Raw genomic sequence first — 15662 nt, 5'->3', positions numbered from 1 at the left:
TGAGCCATCTACCCGGCCCCTTAAACTATTATCTTACAGTGCAGCAAAGGCCTTAATCTCTTATGTTGGGAAATAGCACACTTTTTAAGCAAAGACTTGAGTTGGTAGCATTAATATACACGGATTATGAAATTTTCAGGCAATAAAGCAGGCAAACCTGACAGCTGAAGGTCCCTCACTCCTCTGTAGGAGGTGCTCTGGTTTTGCAGTTACTTCACAGTCTTGCTGTGCCCCTGTCTTACCACTGGGATGTCACCTATAAGTGCCCCTGCGATTCAAATAAACTGATCCAGAGCTCTTAAACAAGAGAATGCATTCCAAGAGGAATCTAGTGTACAAAAGTTGGGTTAGAAAGCCTTCATCACAGACTAAGTGCTTTGAGAGATGATGCTACAGGATGCAGAAAGGAAGCTGCATGTCCAAATGAGCTCGATTATAGTGTTTGGCTATGAATATATGTTTGTCAGTGGCTTTCATATATGTGAGGGGATGGAAAGGAGTCTCATATCCCAGTGTGGAGATGGTGGATTTTCGGGCTACACATGGACCTCTCCCTGCCTCCCAGGTTCTTTATGACAATTCAGAGGTGCACACAAGCAGGAATGATCAGGAACCATGGAATCTAAATCCTTTGGTGCATAGCTTGAAATTCCTCCAGCTTTTCCAGTTAATGAATTCCAGGGCCATCTGATGCCCAAGTTCTGCAGTAGGCATTCATTTGCTTTCCTGAAAAATGCCAGGGCCCAAGTATTTCACTGATTACAAGCAATGTTTGATCTCTATTGCTGTGTCTTTACTTTCACAATGAATTACTTCAGAGAGTTCGGGGAATGCTTTATACAAGCTGCTATGTGTAAAATTTCCATGGGCCGCGATGCCAGGTGCAGAGTTAGAAATTACTGTGCAAGACTCGTTTTTAAAAATCCCTGCAGTGGAACAATAATATCAACTTGTTTTCTGGTGTCTGGCTCAGCACAGACACAATTAATATAAAATACTGTCACTAATACGATAAAGGGAAAGTGCTAGTCTATATGGGAAGCTAAAACACGGACCCAGAGGCACTTGGTAGAGGTGAAATTTCTGTTGCAATGGTGTTACCAAAATTTTTATAACATGATTGCAGGATACACCAATGTGGATGCTAAAAGGCAAATTTTATAGAGATATTAATCATCATCATGGTTAAGAATTCATTTCTTTGCAGAGACTGGGGTTTGATCCCTGGTGTACGGTGCTGGCCCTGCCCCGGAAGTCTGAAAACAGGAGGATCACTGTGAGTCCGATCTGTGTAGTGAGACCCTATAAACCTTGTACTAAACACATTTAAGAGAAAGAACTCATTTCATGTTATGAAGATTATGTTAACCAGGCAGCCAAGATTTCATCTTAATTCTTTGGAAACTTCATTCTGCACACACTCAGGAGGTTGTTCAAATCTATTTTGCATTTCTTTATCATGAAGTGTCTGCTTCCATTGAATATCATGCTTCGTATTTGCCATGTGGTGTCAGGGGCAGGCACTGTATGGTTTGCCCAAGGAAGACAGAGGTTATCATGGTACCCTTCATTCGAACTGTTCAAAGGAGGGTGAGATTTGAGCTTACAGGACACCATCCCAAGGTATGTTTTGGGTCTATACATATTACAAAACACTTTGCCTTTTGGGTCCTATTGAATTTTTTTTGTAGAAGACATTTGAGAGTGCTGGCAGTATTAAAAAATATCAGATTCATAGTAGTCATCATGCTTTACCAAAGAGCGTGAAGAAGGAACAGTTAGGTCATATGAAAGGCGCTCTCACCCATCTTTCCCCAAGCCCCTTCAGTCCATTTAGTACAAGGGTTTTCAAGAATTCTTTTAGTAGGTGAGTTGAGGGGTCATGAGTCAAAATTTATAAGTGAAGGTAGAAAATACTGGTATGGTTTGGAGGTAGGAAAGAATTTACAGAATTACAAAAAAGTATATGTTTGTCAGGCAAGTTGTTCTGAATGGAAACTGGTAATGTGTGGGTATTGAAAGAGTATTTCTTTCTCCCTTAATAATGTTTATGGCAAATTGCTGCAGGCTGCCATTTTTGCAGATAAGGGAAATGGTAAAGATAGATAATTTCGTGTGACTTAATATAATACGAAGATGACTCTTTATCTGGTACTGGAAGCTTGCTTCTGCCCTGGCTTCCATTCCAGCTGTCTTTCTCTACCTCTTTCTGCATCTTTTGAGGCTTTCCTCATTGAGTTAAGATTTACTCTCCTGCTCACCATTCGTGTAGGGTATTAGTGCCAGCGCAACTTCTGAGGATGCTCAGAGCTCAACCACGTAGAGAGGCTTGTCTCTTGAAGAAACTCTGGCAGTGACCAGGTCCTTGCAGGACTGGTGAGCTGCCCGTGAACGGCCAGCATTGAGATTACCACCACCCCCACGTCTGTAGCAAGCTACTGTGCATCACGGCCCGAAGTAAGCAGGAGCTAACCGATCCCACTCGGTGCTATTAATGTGGCGTTCATATTTACACCGGTGTGTGCACGTTTATGCAAGGCTTTTAGCCCACACCTTCTCCCTTCCCAGAGAAAGACGGTGTGTATGACAAAGAAAGGATACATTTTTGTAATTCAGATAAACTGGATAAATGCCATTTAGTGTAAGAAATGCAGGCTTATTCCCAAATAAATGCAAATGGGATTATCTTACCCTTTGTATCGAGTGTTGATTTGCATAAAAGTTAGGGTTCAGTAACACCAGACAAAGGGGTATAAGAGGATTGTTAGAGCATGCAGGTTGGGAGGAGAAGAGGACTTACCACGGCCTGCGACAATCAAGACCAAAGAAGAAAAGAGCAAACATCTGCATTAGAAACTAGTCAGAACGCACTGGGATTCGTTTCCACCTGTTTAATAACCTGCCTCCTCTGTTTTGGTTGGAGAGACCATCAGGAATGATCTGGTTTTCATGCCTGGGGTATGAATGCTACTCCATTACACTTACTGGTGAGATGTAGTACTACCGTGGCTAGCCAAACGTGGATTCATGTGGCCCTCCCTTCCTTATTGCTCAGCAGGTCTGGGGCCATCTCCCTTGAAGTCATCTCTCCCTTTCACATGCTCAACTCCCATGCCTCCTCGTTCAGGGGGCCTTCCGCCATTTTTCTTGTTAATATTTCGCTGAGCTCACACAATGCATATTTTTCTCCATGGTTCCCATGATGTCTCTTCTACTCTTTCCTCCTCGTCGCAGGAAGAGTCTCCCACTTCTCTGTCTCCAGACAAGCATGTGCCCTATAGACAGTACACACTCTTCTCCATTCTTAGCCCTTGGAAGTCTAAGTTCAGCGTTTCCCCGTGCTCTGCGTCCGTCTCACAGTGCTAGGGCTCTCTGGTCCCACAATTCTACCCTGTTGTGAGCTGAGAAAAGCCCAGCTCAGGTGAAGCTGGTTACGGGAAGTGGTCCCTCTCAGATACTCTCCTCACACACAGACTTTATCTTTATTAATTTAGAAGTTAGCTTTTCAGCTGCCTGAAAAGAGGGAAAACATTTTTCAGGAGAGTATAATAGGAAACAATCTAGAATGGCCATGCTGGATTTGACTCCAGCTTATGACCTAAAAGGTTCTAAGGAGAAGAGCCTGCATGCAAGAGTGCCTCACAGGAGGGGACAAAGCGAAGAGGTCTCAGACTCATTGCAACGGTGGACATCAGAGAGCGGCACCCTTGCCCCTCAGAACAGCAGCCTGCAGCCCCTCTGCTGACTCGTAAGAACAGCACAAGTCTTCCTGAAAAGAAATAGGATGCTGCCTGACTTTATCCCATGCAAAACACGTATGAAGAACATTCATAATTAATGTATTGCTGGCTAATATTTTCCATATTGTCCATTGTTAATGCAGTAAACTAAGAAAGACAACTTTGAAATTACACTGACCTGGACCACTGGAAACAAGAGGGGTATATACACCATTTCATTTAGATACAGTGGTAGTGTGAAAACAGAAAAGAAGTTGCATGATGGTTGGGCAGCAGCTTTGATGCAACATATCCCTCTGGGGATTATTTCTTAGAATTCTATGAATGTCATTTCTTGAAACATTCAATTTGATTTCACTTTAATTGATGGCATAAGCTTATCATTAAATATCTTGGGGGTAAATTAGAGGAGGAGGAGGAGGAAGGGAGGGGAGAAAGGGATGGGAAAGGAGATTTGAAAACGGGAAGCAAGTTGCGTGATGTGCCTGTAGCCATCCTCACACGGCTGGGAGACATACGTACGGCACACGTGCACTGATAGGAAATAGGTGGGGGCGAAAGGAGCGAAGGAAATGCTAGACAGCGAGCAGCTCTATCGCCAATCGGTTAGAAACCACTTTTTAGCTTGAGCTGCACAGTTTTACGGATTCCTCTGCCCACTTGTTTTCCAACTTAGCTCATTCCTGCGGGCAGATATGTAGACACTCAACGTCCCCTCGACCTGCATTCTCCCGAGTCCCTGGCATACATTGTCAGGTGTCTTAAGGCACGACAGGCAACACCCGACTGCGCAACAGAATTCATAGGCCATGTTACTCCTTGAGAACTCACCTGCCCATAAAATGCCACGCGGTAGTAGCGACCAAATAGCCGCTTCTCTGAATTCACCACCTCGGCCACTTTTAGGTACGACCGGTGAATGTCGTAGTAGAGATCGGACAGTTTCTGAAACCATGAATCAAAACGTCATTAGATCATGGTGACATAAAAAGCAGTGTCCGTGTAGCTTTGGAGAACTGCAAGTAGTTTCCCAAGGTAAGGGAGGAGCCCTCGTCTGGCTCCTGGAGCTCCCCGTACGTACTTTGAAGTCCCGCTGTTTCTCAAACACGGCGATGATGGGCTTGTTGACATCAGCGATGAGTTCGTATCGCTCCGATTTCCAAAGGAAGTCCACACACATGTACAGCTGCTCCACCAGAATAGTCTGCAAGTCCCCAAAGGAAAAATTTTATGTGACTGAAGTCGTGGCTCCTTCCTAAAACTCAGGTTCAAAACTGCTGTTTTGGTCAAGATTTTTCTTAGTGAGATTCTTGGATTTGCTATTTTGCTATTTGTAATTAAGATCTAGGTGACGATCCCAGTGTTCCCTTGGATTCTTCCCTTCTCTTCACTGTTATCACCTACCTAGTGCAACGGATCTGCTACTTCAGATCTACGGGGTGCCATCTGCTCTTTCCACGGCTTTCTACCCCCTCTGCCGCTGACTTCTCTGGTCCCTGGGACTTCACTCCTGCACTTCTGGAGAACTTGTCCAGCAGGTTTGTACTCTATTCATAGGTGCTCTCCAGGAATTTATCTATCTATCTATCTATCTATCTATCTATCTATCTATCTATCTATCTATCATCTATCTATCAATCTTTCTTCTTTTTGTATTTTAGTAAGGGTCTACAAGGTCTACAGGGTCTCACTATGTAGATCAGACTCGTAATGATCCGCCTGCTTTCAGCCTCCCAAAAAGCTGGGATTACAGGTGCGCGCCACCCAGTCTCAATCACCATCTCAGTGAGCCCTGGGGTGGGGCTGGTGGTAGGGTCAGCACGGCACACCGGGGATTGAACCCAGCTTTTTCTGAAACGTCACTCTGCCATACCTCCCTGTGGAAACTCCAGTTTATGAGCTGCTGTCAACTCTTCTACTCTCCGTGTAGCCAGGCATACACGGAGCTCCACTCAGGCAATGAACCCCCTTGGTGCCCTTCCTTTAACACTCAGCCTTGGGCTTTGCACTTTGGTGTGGGGCATGTCACACCACACTCTTTCTGTACTCTCTCTCCTGGACACTTTGGCCTGTCTGTCACACACCTGTAAGAACCCTCTGTTCTCATTTGACCTCTTCAAGACTCATCAAGCGTCAGCATCTGGTGCAAAAATACGAAGAGCTTTTACTTATAATGTGCGATAGAAACGTACGGCAGATGTTTCAACACATTGCCATTAATCCCCTTTAAAATACTCCTCCCATCTTGGAACACGCTTGTCCCACCAATCTGACCACTTTCTGAAGCAGTTCTGGAAGTCCTCTTTTGTGAATTTCTTTAATCATGCTGTCTTGGCTGCCCTAATGTCTTGAGTCAATTCAAAACATTCTCCTTTCGTGGTCATTTTGACCTAGGGACAGAGTCAGCAGTTGTGTATGGTGCCAGGTCCCGTGATAAGGAGGAAGAGGATGCACCATCTTGTTTACAGGAGCTTGCCTTTCTGTTGGATGACACTCAGCAGCAACAGGCACTGTATAGTGTATTTTTTATCACACCTTCTAAAGACACGCAGGAGAAAAGACTTCCAGAACTGCTCAGAAAGTGGCCAGAAGGAAATAAAGGAGATTGTTTCAAGTGGGATTAATGGTCATGTATCTTTTACTGTAAAAATTTTTTTTGGTACCGAGGATTGAACCTAGAAACTTGTGCTTGCCAGATAGGCACTTAGCCACTGATCTATCTCCCTGGTCCCTGTACTAGTTTTTTAAATATAAAATACACTGTAGTTGTCTATAAGCCTTTATATCTCCATTCCTTCCCATTTGCACTCCTTTCTGTAAAAAATTATTCCTCTTTAATTTATAACCATAGATAATATTTAGATTTATAGTTACTGGGCATCTATTTCCAACTGGTTGCTTCTAACCTTGGAGGAAATCTGTATTTTTGAAGTTGCTAAATTTTTTTCCTAGCAGGAATTAAGCCTAGTTTATTTTTGTTTTGCAACTCTTAATGCCTCATAGATTGGTGGTATATGAATTAATATCCAACTGAACTAGAACTTTATTTTTTTATTTTTTATTTTTTGGAGGAACTGAGGATTGAACTCAGACCCTTGTGCTTGCCAGGGAAGTACTTATTCTACTGAGCCACCTTCCTGGCCCCTTAGAACTTTATGTAAGCTCAAAAAGATGTATAATATTTCTGGAATGTTTCCAACAATGTCTTTTAAGAAATGATCCTTAAACATTACTTGAAATAGTTACTATAAATATGTAATTGCATTTTCTTTATTTGTAATACACATCAAGTTCACAAAGAACTACATGTAAAATTTTATTGAAATCCATTTTCCAAATTTGCATCTTGTATCCTTTTTTCTCACCAATGTAGTATTAAGATTTTTGGGCTGGGGAGATGGCTCAGTGGAATAAGCACTTCCCTGGCAAGCACAAAGGCCTGAGTTCAATCCCCAGTTCTGGCAAAAAAAAAAAAAATACAGATTTTTAAAAATTATCTTAGTAATTGGTGGGAGGAATTCTGTTTAATTCAGCAAAATGTTCCTAATTCCAATTAGATAGTGTCTTCTTTTTATTAGTGAAAAACAACTACAACTTGCATATCAGATTTTTTTTTCCAGAAACTCGTGAACCTTAATTGCATTTGTGACTATACTTGCTAGTGGTTTATTCTTAGCATCCCTTACCATTTTTACCAAAAGACATTGCTCATCTCAACGAAGGGCTGATCATACACCCTGGAGTTCTTAGAAAGGTAAATACAGCTTAGCTAAACTTTTTATTGAAAACTATACTTTATCAAAGGAACCTGGTATCTATTAATCTTGGCTTAATTTTAACCTAATTTCATTTTGTTCATTGGAATCATAGCATAGATTAACTTTGTATGATTTTTTTTTCTTGTTTTGTAGTTTTGCAGGGTCTCACTATACAGCTTGAACTCATAGTGACTCTCCTGTTTTCAGCCTCCCCAGTGCTGGGATTACAGCTGTGTGCCACCACACCCAGACTAGGTTGCCAACTCAGTGTGTCCAGGGACGGGGCCAGTGTGGCATGTAGTACCAGGGATCGAACCCCAGCCCCTGTGCTTGCGTAAGCAGGTGCTTAGTCTGCTGAGCTATCTCACTGGCTCTGACTTTGTCTGATTCCTGGGGAAGCTTCTTTCTCCTGAGTTGGCTTTGTATCACAATTCAGTGCAGATTTCTTTTTTTTTTTTTTCTTTTTTACGTAATTATCATCTATTGATCTAACCTCATTGTACGGTGTGTCCTGCATCCCCGAGTCCTCTTTCATAGCTCCTTCTTCTTTAATATTCGGTGTGATGCTCAGAAAAGCTGGCCATCCCATGGAGAACATGCCTTCAGAGGAGCAAGCAGGATGAAACATCAATAGACGCAATTCTTGTTTGGATCACACAGTGACTTTCTTTATGATGTCGCATGTCACACAGCATCATAACCACCCCAAAATCAATAAGCTGGTTAGATTGCGATTATTGGTGAGTACTCTTCCAGTCACATTCCCCTTTTATTGTCTTTGTACTATTCTCAGCTAGCATATTTCCTGTAAAGAAGTAGTGTGGACGTTTTCAACAGAAAGTGCTGCTTGTGGGTAGACATATTTGCAGTGCTCCGGTTTAGTTTATCCTCTCTGAATCTGTCTTTCTCTTTTGTTCATCTAGAGACATGAGTGTCTGTCTCAAAAGATTTGAAGGATTTGAAACATTAAGATTAGAGAAAAAATTCCTGGAAGAGTCAGTACATTTTCTTTCTTTATATTTAAAAAAATAATTAAAAATATAAAACCTATTTTTTTTTAAAAAAAATTAGTGTGTGTGCGGTACACCTCACTTACCTTCACTCTGGGGCCCTGGCATGCGGATGCAGCATGGCCTAGTCATTGTGGTCCCCTAAATTACTGTCTTCACAATGTTCAACACTTGCTAGTTTCCTTTTTTTTTTTGTTTTGGTGGTACTAGGGCTCGAACTTGTGACCTTGCCCTTGGCAGCCAAGTGCTTAAGCCACTATGCTGTCTCCCAGGCCCGCTAGTTTTCACTCTTTTTCATCATTCAGAAACCTTCTCAGATTTTAGTTGCCTGGAGAGTAAAGTCATAAATACCTAAAAAAAGACTGAAAGGTTTTCCAGGTGTATGGACTCTAGGTCCGCGAGGAGGAGTTAGTCTCCTCGGTGAGGCGTGTGTGTGCTTAGGTGACAGGCTGCAGAGGGCAGCCAGCTCTCAGCTCTGGTTCCATCCCAAGGCAACCACCAGCTCTAGGGCAGGTTATTTTGCTTCTCTTGGTTTTCTCATCTAAAAGCCAGAGGAACGAAAGGGCCTTGCTCATGATGTATTCTTGGCCACCAACTGGGACATTGCTGGTGCGGCATTCAGCTTGGGCCTTTGTGTGTAGCTTGCTTTCTGACTTGCTGCTTACAATTCTATGAGGTGACTCTGATTATCATAATCAGCTCATTAGCCATGTCACTAAATTATCACTCCCAAAGCATGGTTGAAATTCTAATAATTATTGATACCTAACCCTTGCTTTTAAAAAGAATTTGCTTTCCTATTTTTATATTAATATCTCTTTGATAATTACATAGGTGAATTGATTGTAGAAAGAAACGTTACAACATCTTTCAGATGGTCCTCATTTATTAATACATCTGAGGCAGCTGTAATTTCTGGAGTCACCTATGTTCAGCTATTTTCTTATCCACTTGCATATTGCAAGGAAGATGTTTACTCCTCTGACTCAGAAATATAACATAAAAATATATTAAGAATTTCCAATATATGTCAACAAGTTTCAGACATATGGTGACAGCTATGAGTACAAGCTAATGTAGTACAAATGACTAGTTTTCCCACTTCACAGTTTTCTAGTAAATATATCCCATTTTCTAGGGAAGTGTTCAACAAAATAAATCCCAGTGGCAGACTGGCACGTAGACATTAGTAGCTAAATATGACCACAACCCCTAAGCTGGAACATTGGATGATATGCAGTTCTGTTTGCTGAGAACTCTTCAGTAATCTAAACTTTATGATGTTTTAGATGGGGTTTCCAAATGGCAGGAGTTTAAGGTTTTTGCAGAGTAAGTTCTGTGGGTCTGAGATAGTTGTGGCTTCTAATAATACACTTAAGAAGGTTTCATTGGAGCAAAACAGAGCCACAACTTGGCTGTCTGTGCAGCAGAGGTGAACAAGCGGTTATGTCACTCACTTCCTCCACCCGGAGTTGTTAGTAATGGGCTGCTATCACAGGGGTGGGTGTCCTCTGGGAGCAGGGGTGCTGTGTGAGGCTTTTCCATTTTCCAGTAACCTATGGTAGTGCAAGATGAGGTTAGGATATGGCTACACGTATGGGTTAATACGAGTTTATGAAACTATAAGTTATCAATCAACAAGAAATCCTCATTTTGAACCAAGAAGCTGACCATCAAGTCAGTCTTGTTGTACATAAAATAAATAAGCAAATGGCATTATAGACAGAGTTAAAAATTTAAAACATTACATAATGAGAAAGAAATACATGGGAAAGGGCATGTTATTTACTAAAACATTACTGGGATTAATGGAAGGTAAAATTAATCAATTAATGCTAAAGTAGATTTCAGCATGTTGACACTCGGGCCCTCCCTCTCCCTCAGTCATCTTACCTCTTCTCTTCAGGTATTCGGCAATGAGGGCAGCTATATGGATGTAACACATAGCAGCCTGCAACAGGAGGGAAAACAAGCAGGTCAAGAGGACAGCTCTTCCTTTTTGTCTACTTAGGACTAATCTACCAAGAGCAGTTATTGTGTCATGGCAGAATATGCTATTCAGAACAATTCCAAATAATTCACTAATAAGAGTAAGGTGGAATAAAATAACAGAATTTGAGAATGTTGTTTTTGATTCCTGATATAGTTTTGAGATGGCTGAATGAACTAGGTTGAAGAATCTTCTCACAGAATTATTTCCTTGCTTAACATCTAAGCCCAGAATAATAATAATAATAATAAAAAATCCAGGTCTCTTTTTATTATGACTATAAAATATAAATTTGTACATAAATTGGAAATAATCTGTTCCTAAGGGATTTCTACCTCCAGTGATAGCCTCTCCTCATGTTTCCATTGCATTGAAAATGGTTGTCCAGTGAGTTAGCGCTTGATTAAGTAGCATGACCTGGTGTAGCATGCGTATCCCCCGGAGCTGGATTATATGGATGACATTAGGTTTTTCTCTAGTATTTCCTACAAGGCCTTAAATGGTGTTGAGTGCACAGCAACATCTGACTTGGTGAAAGTTCCAAATGCCGTCAGATTGGTCCTTCTGAGGTTGTTCGGAAGATTTCTCCATTTTCAGAGCTGTCTGATGGCACTGGACTTGTCCATTCTCCTTTTGGCCAAATTGCGGCCAAGACAGACTTCTCCTGCTTTCTGTCTCAGAGATGTTGATCACCACAGAAGCTTCAGGTTTTAGGATCATGATAGACAAATTTCTCCTCCCAAGAGGGCCAGAGTTCTGGGAATAGGCAAGACTTTCCCGTTTGGCACCCCAAAGCCTGAGTGATGAACTGCTGCATGTACATCCACATGGTGCTAAAGTTGACATAGGAAAGTTAGGTATGGATTCCCCATCTTTGTACAGTGCTTTCTCCTTGTACGGCTTACGGAGTGTTAATCCTGCCACAGCCAGTTCATACTGGCTGTAACGAGGACTGATTTCCTCTGCCTGCATTTGCTCACTGCATAGAAGCACACTTTCCTATTAACCCCAAGGGCAGAGAAAATGCTGTAACACAGAGAAGATTAACTTATGGCACTCTCAATTTTCACTCTAATTACCTTCTTCCTTAGCCTCAGGTTTTCAACACTCACATCTGTGCTGCTTTCCACATATTGCAGTTCCCCCACCCCATCTGGCCCTAATCTCAGGTCACCTACTTGGAATCAGGCGTTGTTGAATTCTGTGTGCAAACTTAGTACACATAAACTATAGTTGGGTCATAGACAGAGAAGTGGGAAATACAGCAGCTTTTTATAATTCGTGCTGTATGTGAAAGCTGAGTCATGCTAATAAGAGCTCCGTGGCAACGTGAGTGCGCGAGCCTTTGCCACTCACCTCGGACAAGTCTCCATTTCTGGCGTGAATCTTGGCCATGCTCTCCAGCCAGGTCCTGCGAAGCTCGGGGGTGCTTGCGTAGGAGTTTGCCAGGCTGTACTGGAGGTCTACCAGCATCTCTGGGTCCTTCTCGTGCTCCTTCATCTGAGCGGTGGCCATCAGAACTGTCCTGATTCGTTTAGTCAGGTCTTTCACTTCCGCTGGGAAATTGCTGTTCTTTGGAAAAGAGAAAGGCGAGGTCATCATCTCCTTAGAGTTCCTAAGAGAACTTGCTTCAAGCCACGCTGTTAATTATGGCTGACCTCACAGTGTGGTACGCTGGATACATCATTCACAAATATGCTCATAGACACATATGGATTCTGGGTCTTGTGACTGTGGACACATTGGAAATAAGTATTGCAGGCGACACTGTGCTGTTGTCTTCAGGTATCTCTTCCTGCTAAGAGCATCTCAGATGTCCTTGAGATCCTGTCCTCCCTGACTCCTGAGCATGTGACGATCTGAACAAGTCTGACTTCGTTCCCAGGCACCAGGAGGAGCACAGGGTACTTATCTGGCCAATTATTTATATTTTAATTTTTATTTTAGGGAAGAGTCTACAAGGTGTTCAGGGTCTCACTACTAGATCTGATTCATAGTGATCTGCCTGTTTACAGCCTCCCAAGAGCTGAGACTACAGGTGGGCACCACCACACCCAGTCTCAATTGCTGTCTCAGTGTGCCCCGGGGGCAAGTCCGGCACAGCAGGCCTGGGGAATGAACCCCTGGCCCCTGAGCCTGCTTGCAGTTGCTTTAATCTGCTGAGCTATTTGACTGGCAATTATTTTCTTTTATCCTCTGGCCTCTGGGATTGGTTTAAGGATGGGATGGGCATATGATATAAGATTGGATCAAAACCACTCCTCTCTGGGGCTTTAATTGACATTATCAAATAAAGTGTTTTTTTCTGCTCATAAGCTACTATTAGTGTCTTTGGGATTTCTAAGGGCAATCTATAGGGGAGCATACCTACAATGAGATTAAAAAGGTGGACCTGACCAGAGAGAAAGGAGGGCACAACAGGATCAGTAGGGGAGAGGATCAGAAGGCATTGTTTTAATCTTTGTGTGTAGTTATCACTTGAGCTCACCTCTATCCCTGGAGTTTTCACTATAATGACCGGGGGAGAGGAATCTATAGAAAGTACCAAAAGAAAGATGAGAAATACTTGCCTAAGGTTGGTATTATGAGTGAATTATTTCTGAATATTCATGGTTAATCTCCTTGTTATATACCATGTGTATCGAAAATTCCACTTAACGGATTATGTGCTATAAATGTAGCACTATCAGTTCAAACAACTGAACATATAAGTGCTCAAAATCCCAATAAACGAAATGCAGAATTAACGTTTAATGATCTTGCTATCTCATGAAAAAAAAAATCCCTTCAGTTTATTCTCGATTCTGTAGCAAAGGCCCACAAAGCATTTCTTACTTTCATTTGCTTGTCTCCATTGGCAAAATTATTGGTGATTGCCAGGGAATGCTGGAAGCGAGAACCTCCAATCCCAGCATCAGCGATTAGCTGGCTCACGGCTTTGATGAGCTGGAAGGGAAAAGAAAAATGAGACCCTTTAAGCAGGACGAGAAGTGGTGCTTCTAGAGCAGCTCCCTGGGTTTCATTTATGTGTCAGTTTCATGGAACAGCATTGTCAGCTGGCTTTGTAATCCAGGGCATTTCCTCAAAGCATAAATACTTCATGAAGGCTGCAGGAATTGTGGGATGCCTTAAATAAAGATCTTATGCATTTGGAATTTGGTGGGTTTTGCTTAGAGCTGGCCGAAGTTTCAGAATTGTCTACACAGCTCTAGTCCTGGACAAATGAAAGGGAAATATAAACACAGAGATGGTTCTGCTGATCTCTTCCCAGCTGTGTCCTGCTGAAATTAATACTGAGTGTGCTGATGTATTTCTTAAGAAGAAGTTTGGTGGAGTTGGTAAGAGGTTGCCCTGGAACAAGAGGCTTTAATGACTAATGAAACAGACCAGTGGTTTGCCTTGTTTTGTTTGCAGTGCTGCAGATTTAATTTAGGGTTGGTGCATGCTTTCCTAAGAGCCTTAATGAAAATTGGTACCACTTACTTGTAAGTGGGACCGGACAATTGACTTCTGCTTGTTAAATTCAAAATTCTTTCTCATGAAGAAGTACAGAAGAGCTGAGGCTTCCATCTGAGTTGATCGTGACCTGTGGTTACAACATTTCAGGACTTCATAGCACAGTGACCCACAGAGGTCAGCAGGTCCTTGAAAGAATGCTGAGGGAAACTAGAGAAATAAAAGAATGGGTGGAATGGGCAAGCTTCCTTCATTTTTCTCTGTCAGTTCTCATTTGAATCCCTCTTTTATGCTAACTTACACTTTTCTGCCCATTTGAAAGCGAGGAAGATAAACTTTCACTCATTAAAGTCTATGCAATGCTCTACATTATCGGCAGCTGAAAACAGCCCAAAGTAATTGAATGAGAACTTTGAAATATCTTTTGTTTACTTGACATTGTATAAATCCCACAGTGTTATTTACAGGTACCCTCACAAACAGTGGCTGTACCTACGTTAGTGTAAACCATTTAACTTGACATGGATGGATATGACACTTGAACGAAGGCATTTTACTAACTCTGCTAACACAATTATTGGGAATTTAAAGAGCTGGTGATTGGACACTGGGTCTCAAAGTAGGCAGAATGCCAATGCGTTTGGAGGCCAGGGACGACATATATAAGAAGTAGAAGAAAACAACCCTTTTTCTCTTTATATTGAGAGATACAAAGGTTGTGATGTGTGCATTATCATCATTAGCTGAGCTCTCCTGGAACCTGGAGGATCCTTACCTTGCATACAAACAACCGCAAAGAGGCAAACACATGCTTCAGTGCCGTGGCTGACTGGCTGACTTGGAAAAAGAGCATGTAGGTATCGAAGACCCTTTTCATCAGGGAGTTCTGGCAGTCAGCTTGTTGGAGCTGTCTCTGGAAATTCAGCACAGATGCTAGGGTAAGCGAAACACTTGCATTTCCTCAAAAGTATTTATTATGTGCCTACCATGCTGTATGCACAGTTCTGGATGCTCAACAGACTTACATACTAGTGACTAAAGATGACTAAATAAAATAATGGGCAGGAGAATGCAATAGAAAGCATTTGCTTTAGGTTGGGATTACTTCGTGCGGGTGGTCAGCAAAGACCTCTCTAATGGATGTATGAACATATGTGCTGATGGAGCCTGTCTCAGAGAAACTGAAAAGGTTACCCCAGGAGGGAGAAACAGAGGATACAGAAGCCTGTAGGTGGAGAGAAGCTTGTAGAGAAAGAAAAGCAGAGTGAGTGGTAGGGATTAGGAGAGAAGAAATGAAGTCACAGATAGATCGACCCTTGAAGACACTGGGAAAACACGTCAAACATGTCAGCTTTGAGTGACATTTCCATTGAGCAATAAAGAATCATAATATAGTTGTTGGTTTTTTCTGTCATGATTCTCACATATTGCTTGAAAGCCGGGCTTCCTTGGTGTAGTCATGAGGTGGATGTAGAGGCTTTAATCAATAGAATCAGGATTGACAGGCTCAAACCGTAAGGTGCTAGCCTGAGTTTTTAGCTCAATTGGTTGAGCTGCAGATGTTTCTTAAACACCTTTACTGGAGCAGTTGACATCCAATGAATTGCACATATTCTACATGTGTATTTTGATGAGTGCAATATTGGTATAAATCCCTCAAACCATCACTGTAATTAAGATCATCAGCATATCCATCACTCCTGAAAGC

General features: G+C 42.2%; 1 protein-coding gene across 7 annotated transcripts in view; it reads right to left on the bottom strand.

The window, feature by feature from the left end:
- Positions 1-15662, bottom strand: part of Dock10 (dedicator of cytokinesis 10) — a 206105-nt gene that overhangs the window by 12310 nt on the left and 178133 nt on the right. For all 7 annotated transcript variants that reach the window (XM_023723036.1, XM_023723034.1, XM_023723037.1 and 4 more), the window contains exons 42-50: positions 14730-14867; positions 13982-14164; positions 13334-13444; positions 11855-12070; positions 10402-10459; positions 9966-10064; positions 7992-8098; positions 4822-4944; positions 4572-4685 (exon numbers count right to left, since the gene is read on the bottom strand). In XM_023723036.1, the coding sequence (XP_023578804.1) occupies positions 4572-4685; positions 4822-4944; positions 7992-8098; positions 9966-10064; positions 10402-10459; positions 11855-12070; positions 13334-13444; positions 13982-14164; positions 14730-14867 (1149 nt within the window). The remainder of the gene's footprint in view (positions 1-4571; positions 4686-4821; positions 4945-7991; positions 8099-9965; positions 10065-10401; positions 10460-11854; positions 12071-13333; positions 13445-13981; positions 14165-14729; positions 14868-15662) is intronic.

This window comes from Octodon degus, unplaced genomic scaffold, assembly GCF_000260255.1.
Source record: "Octodon degus isolate 3935 unplaced genomic scaffold, OctDeg1.0 scaffold00096, whole genome shotgun sequence".
Taxonomy (NCBI): domain Eukaryota; kingdom Metazoa; phylum Chordata; class Mammalia; order Rodentia; family Octodontidae; genus Octodon; species Octodon degus.
The sequence above is the reverse complement of the archived record's forward strand: the minus strand, read 5'-3'. Positions and strand labels throughout refer to the sequence as shown.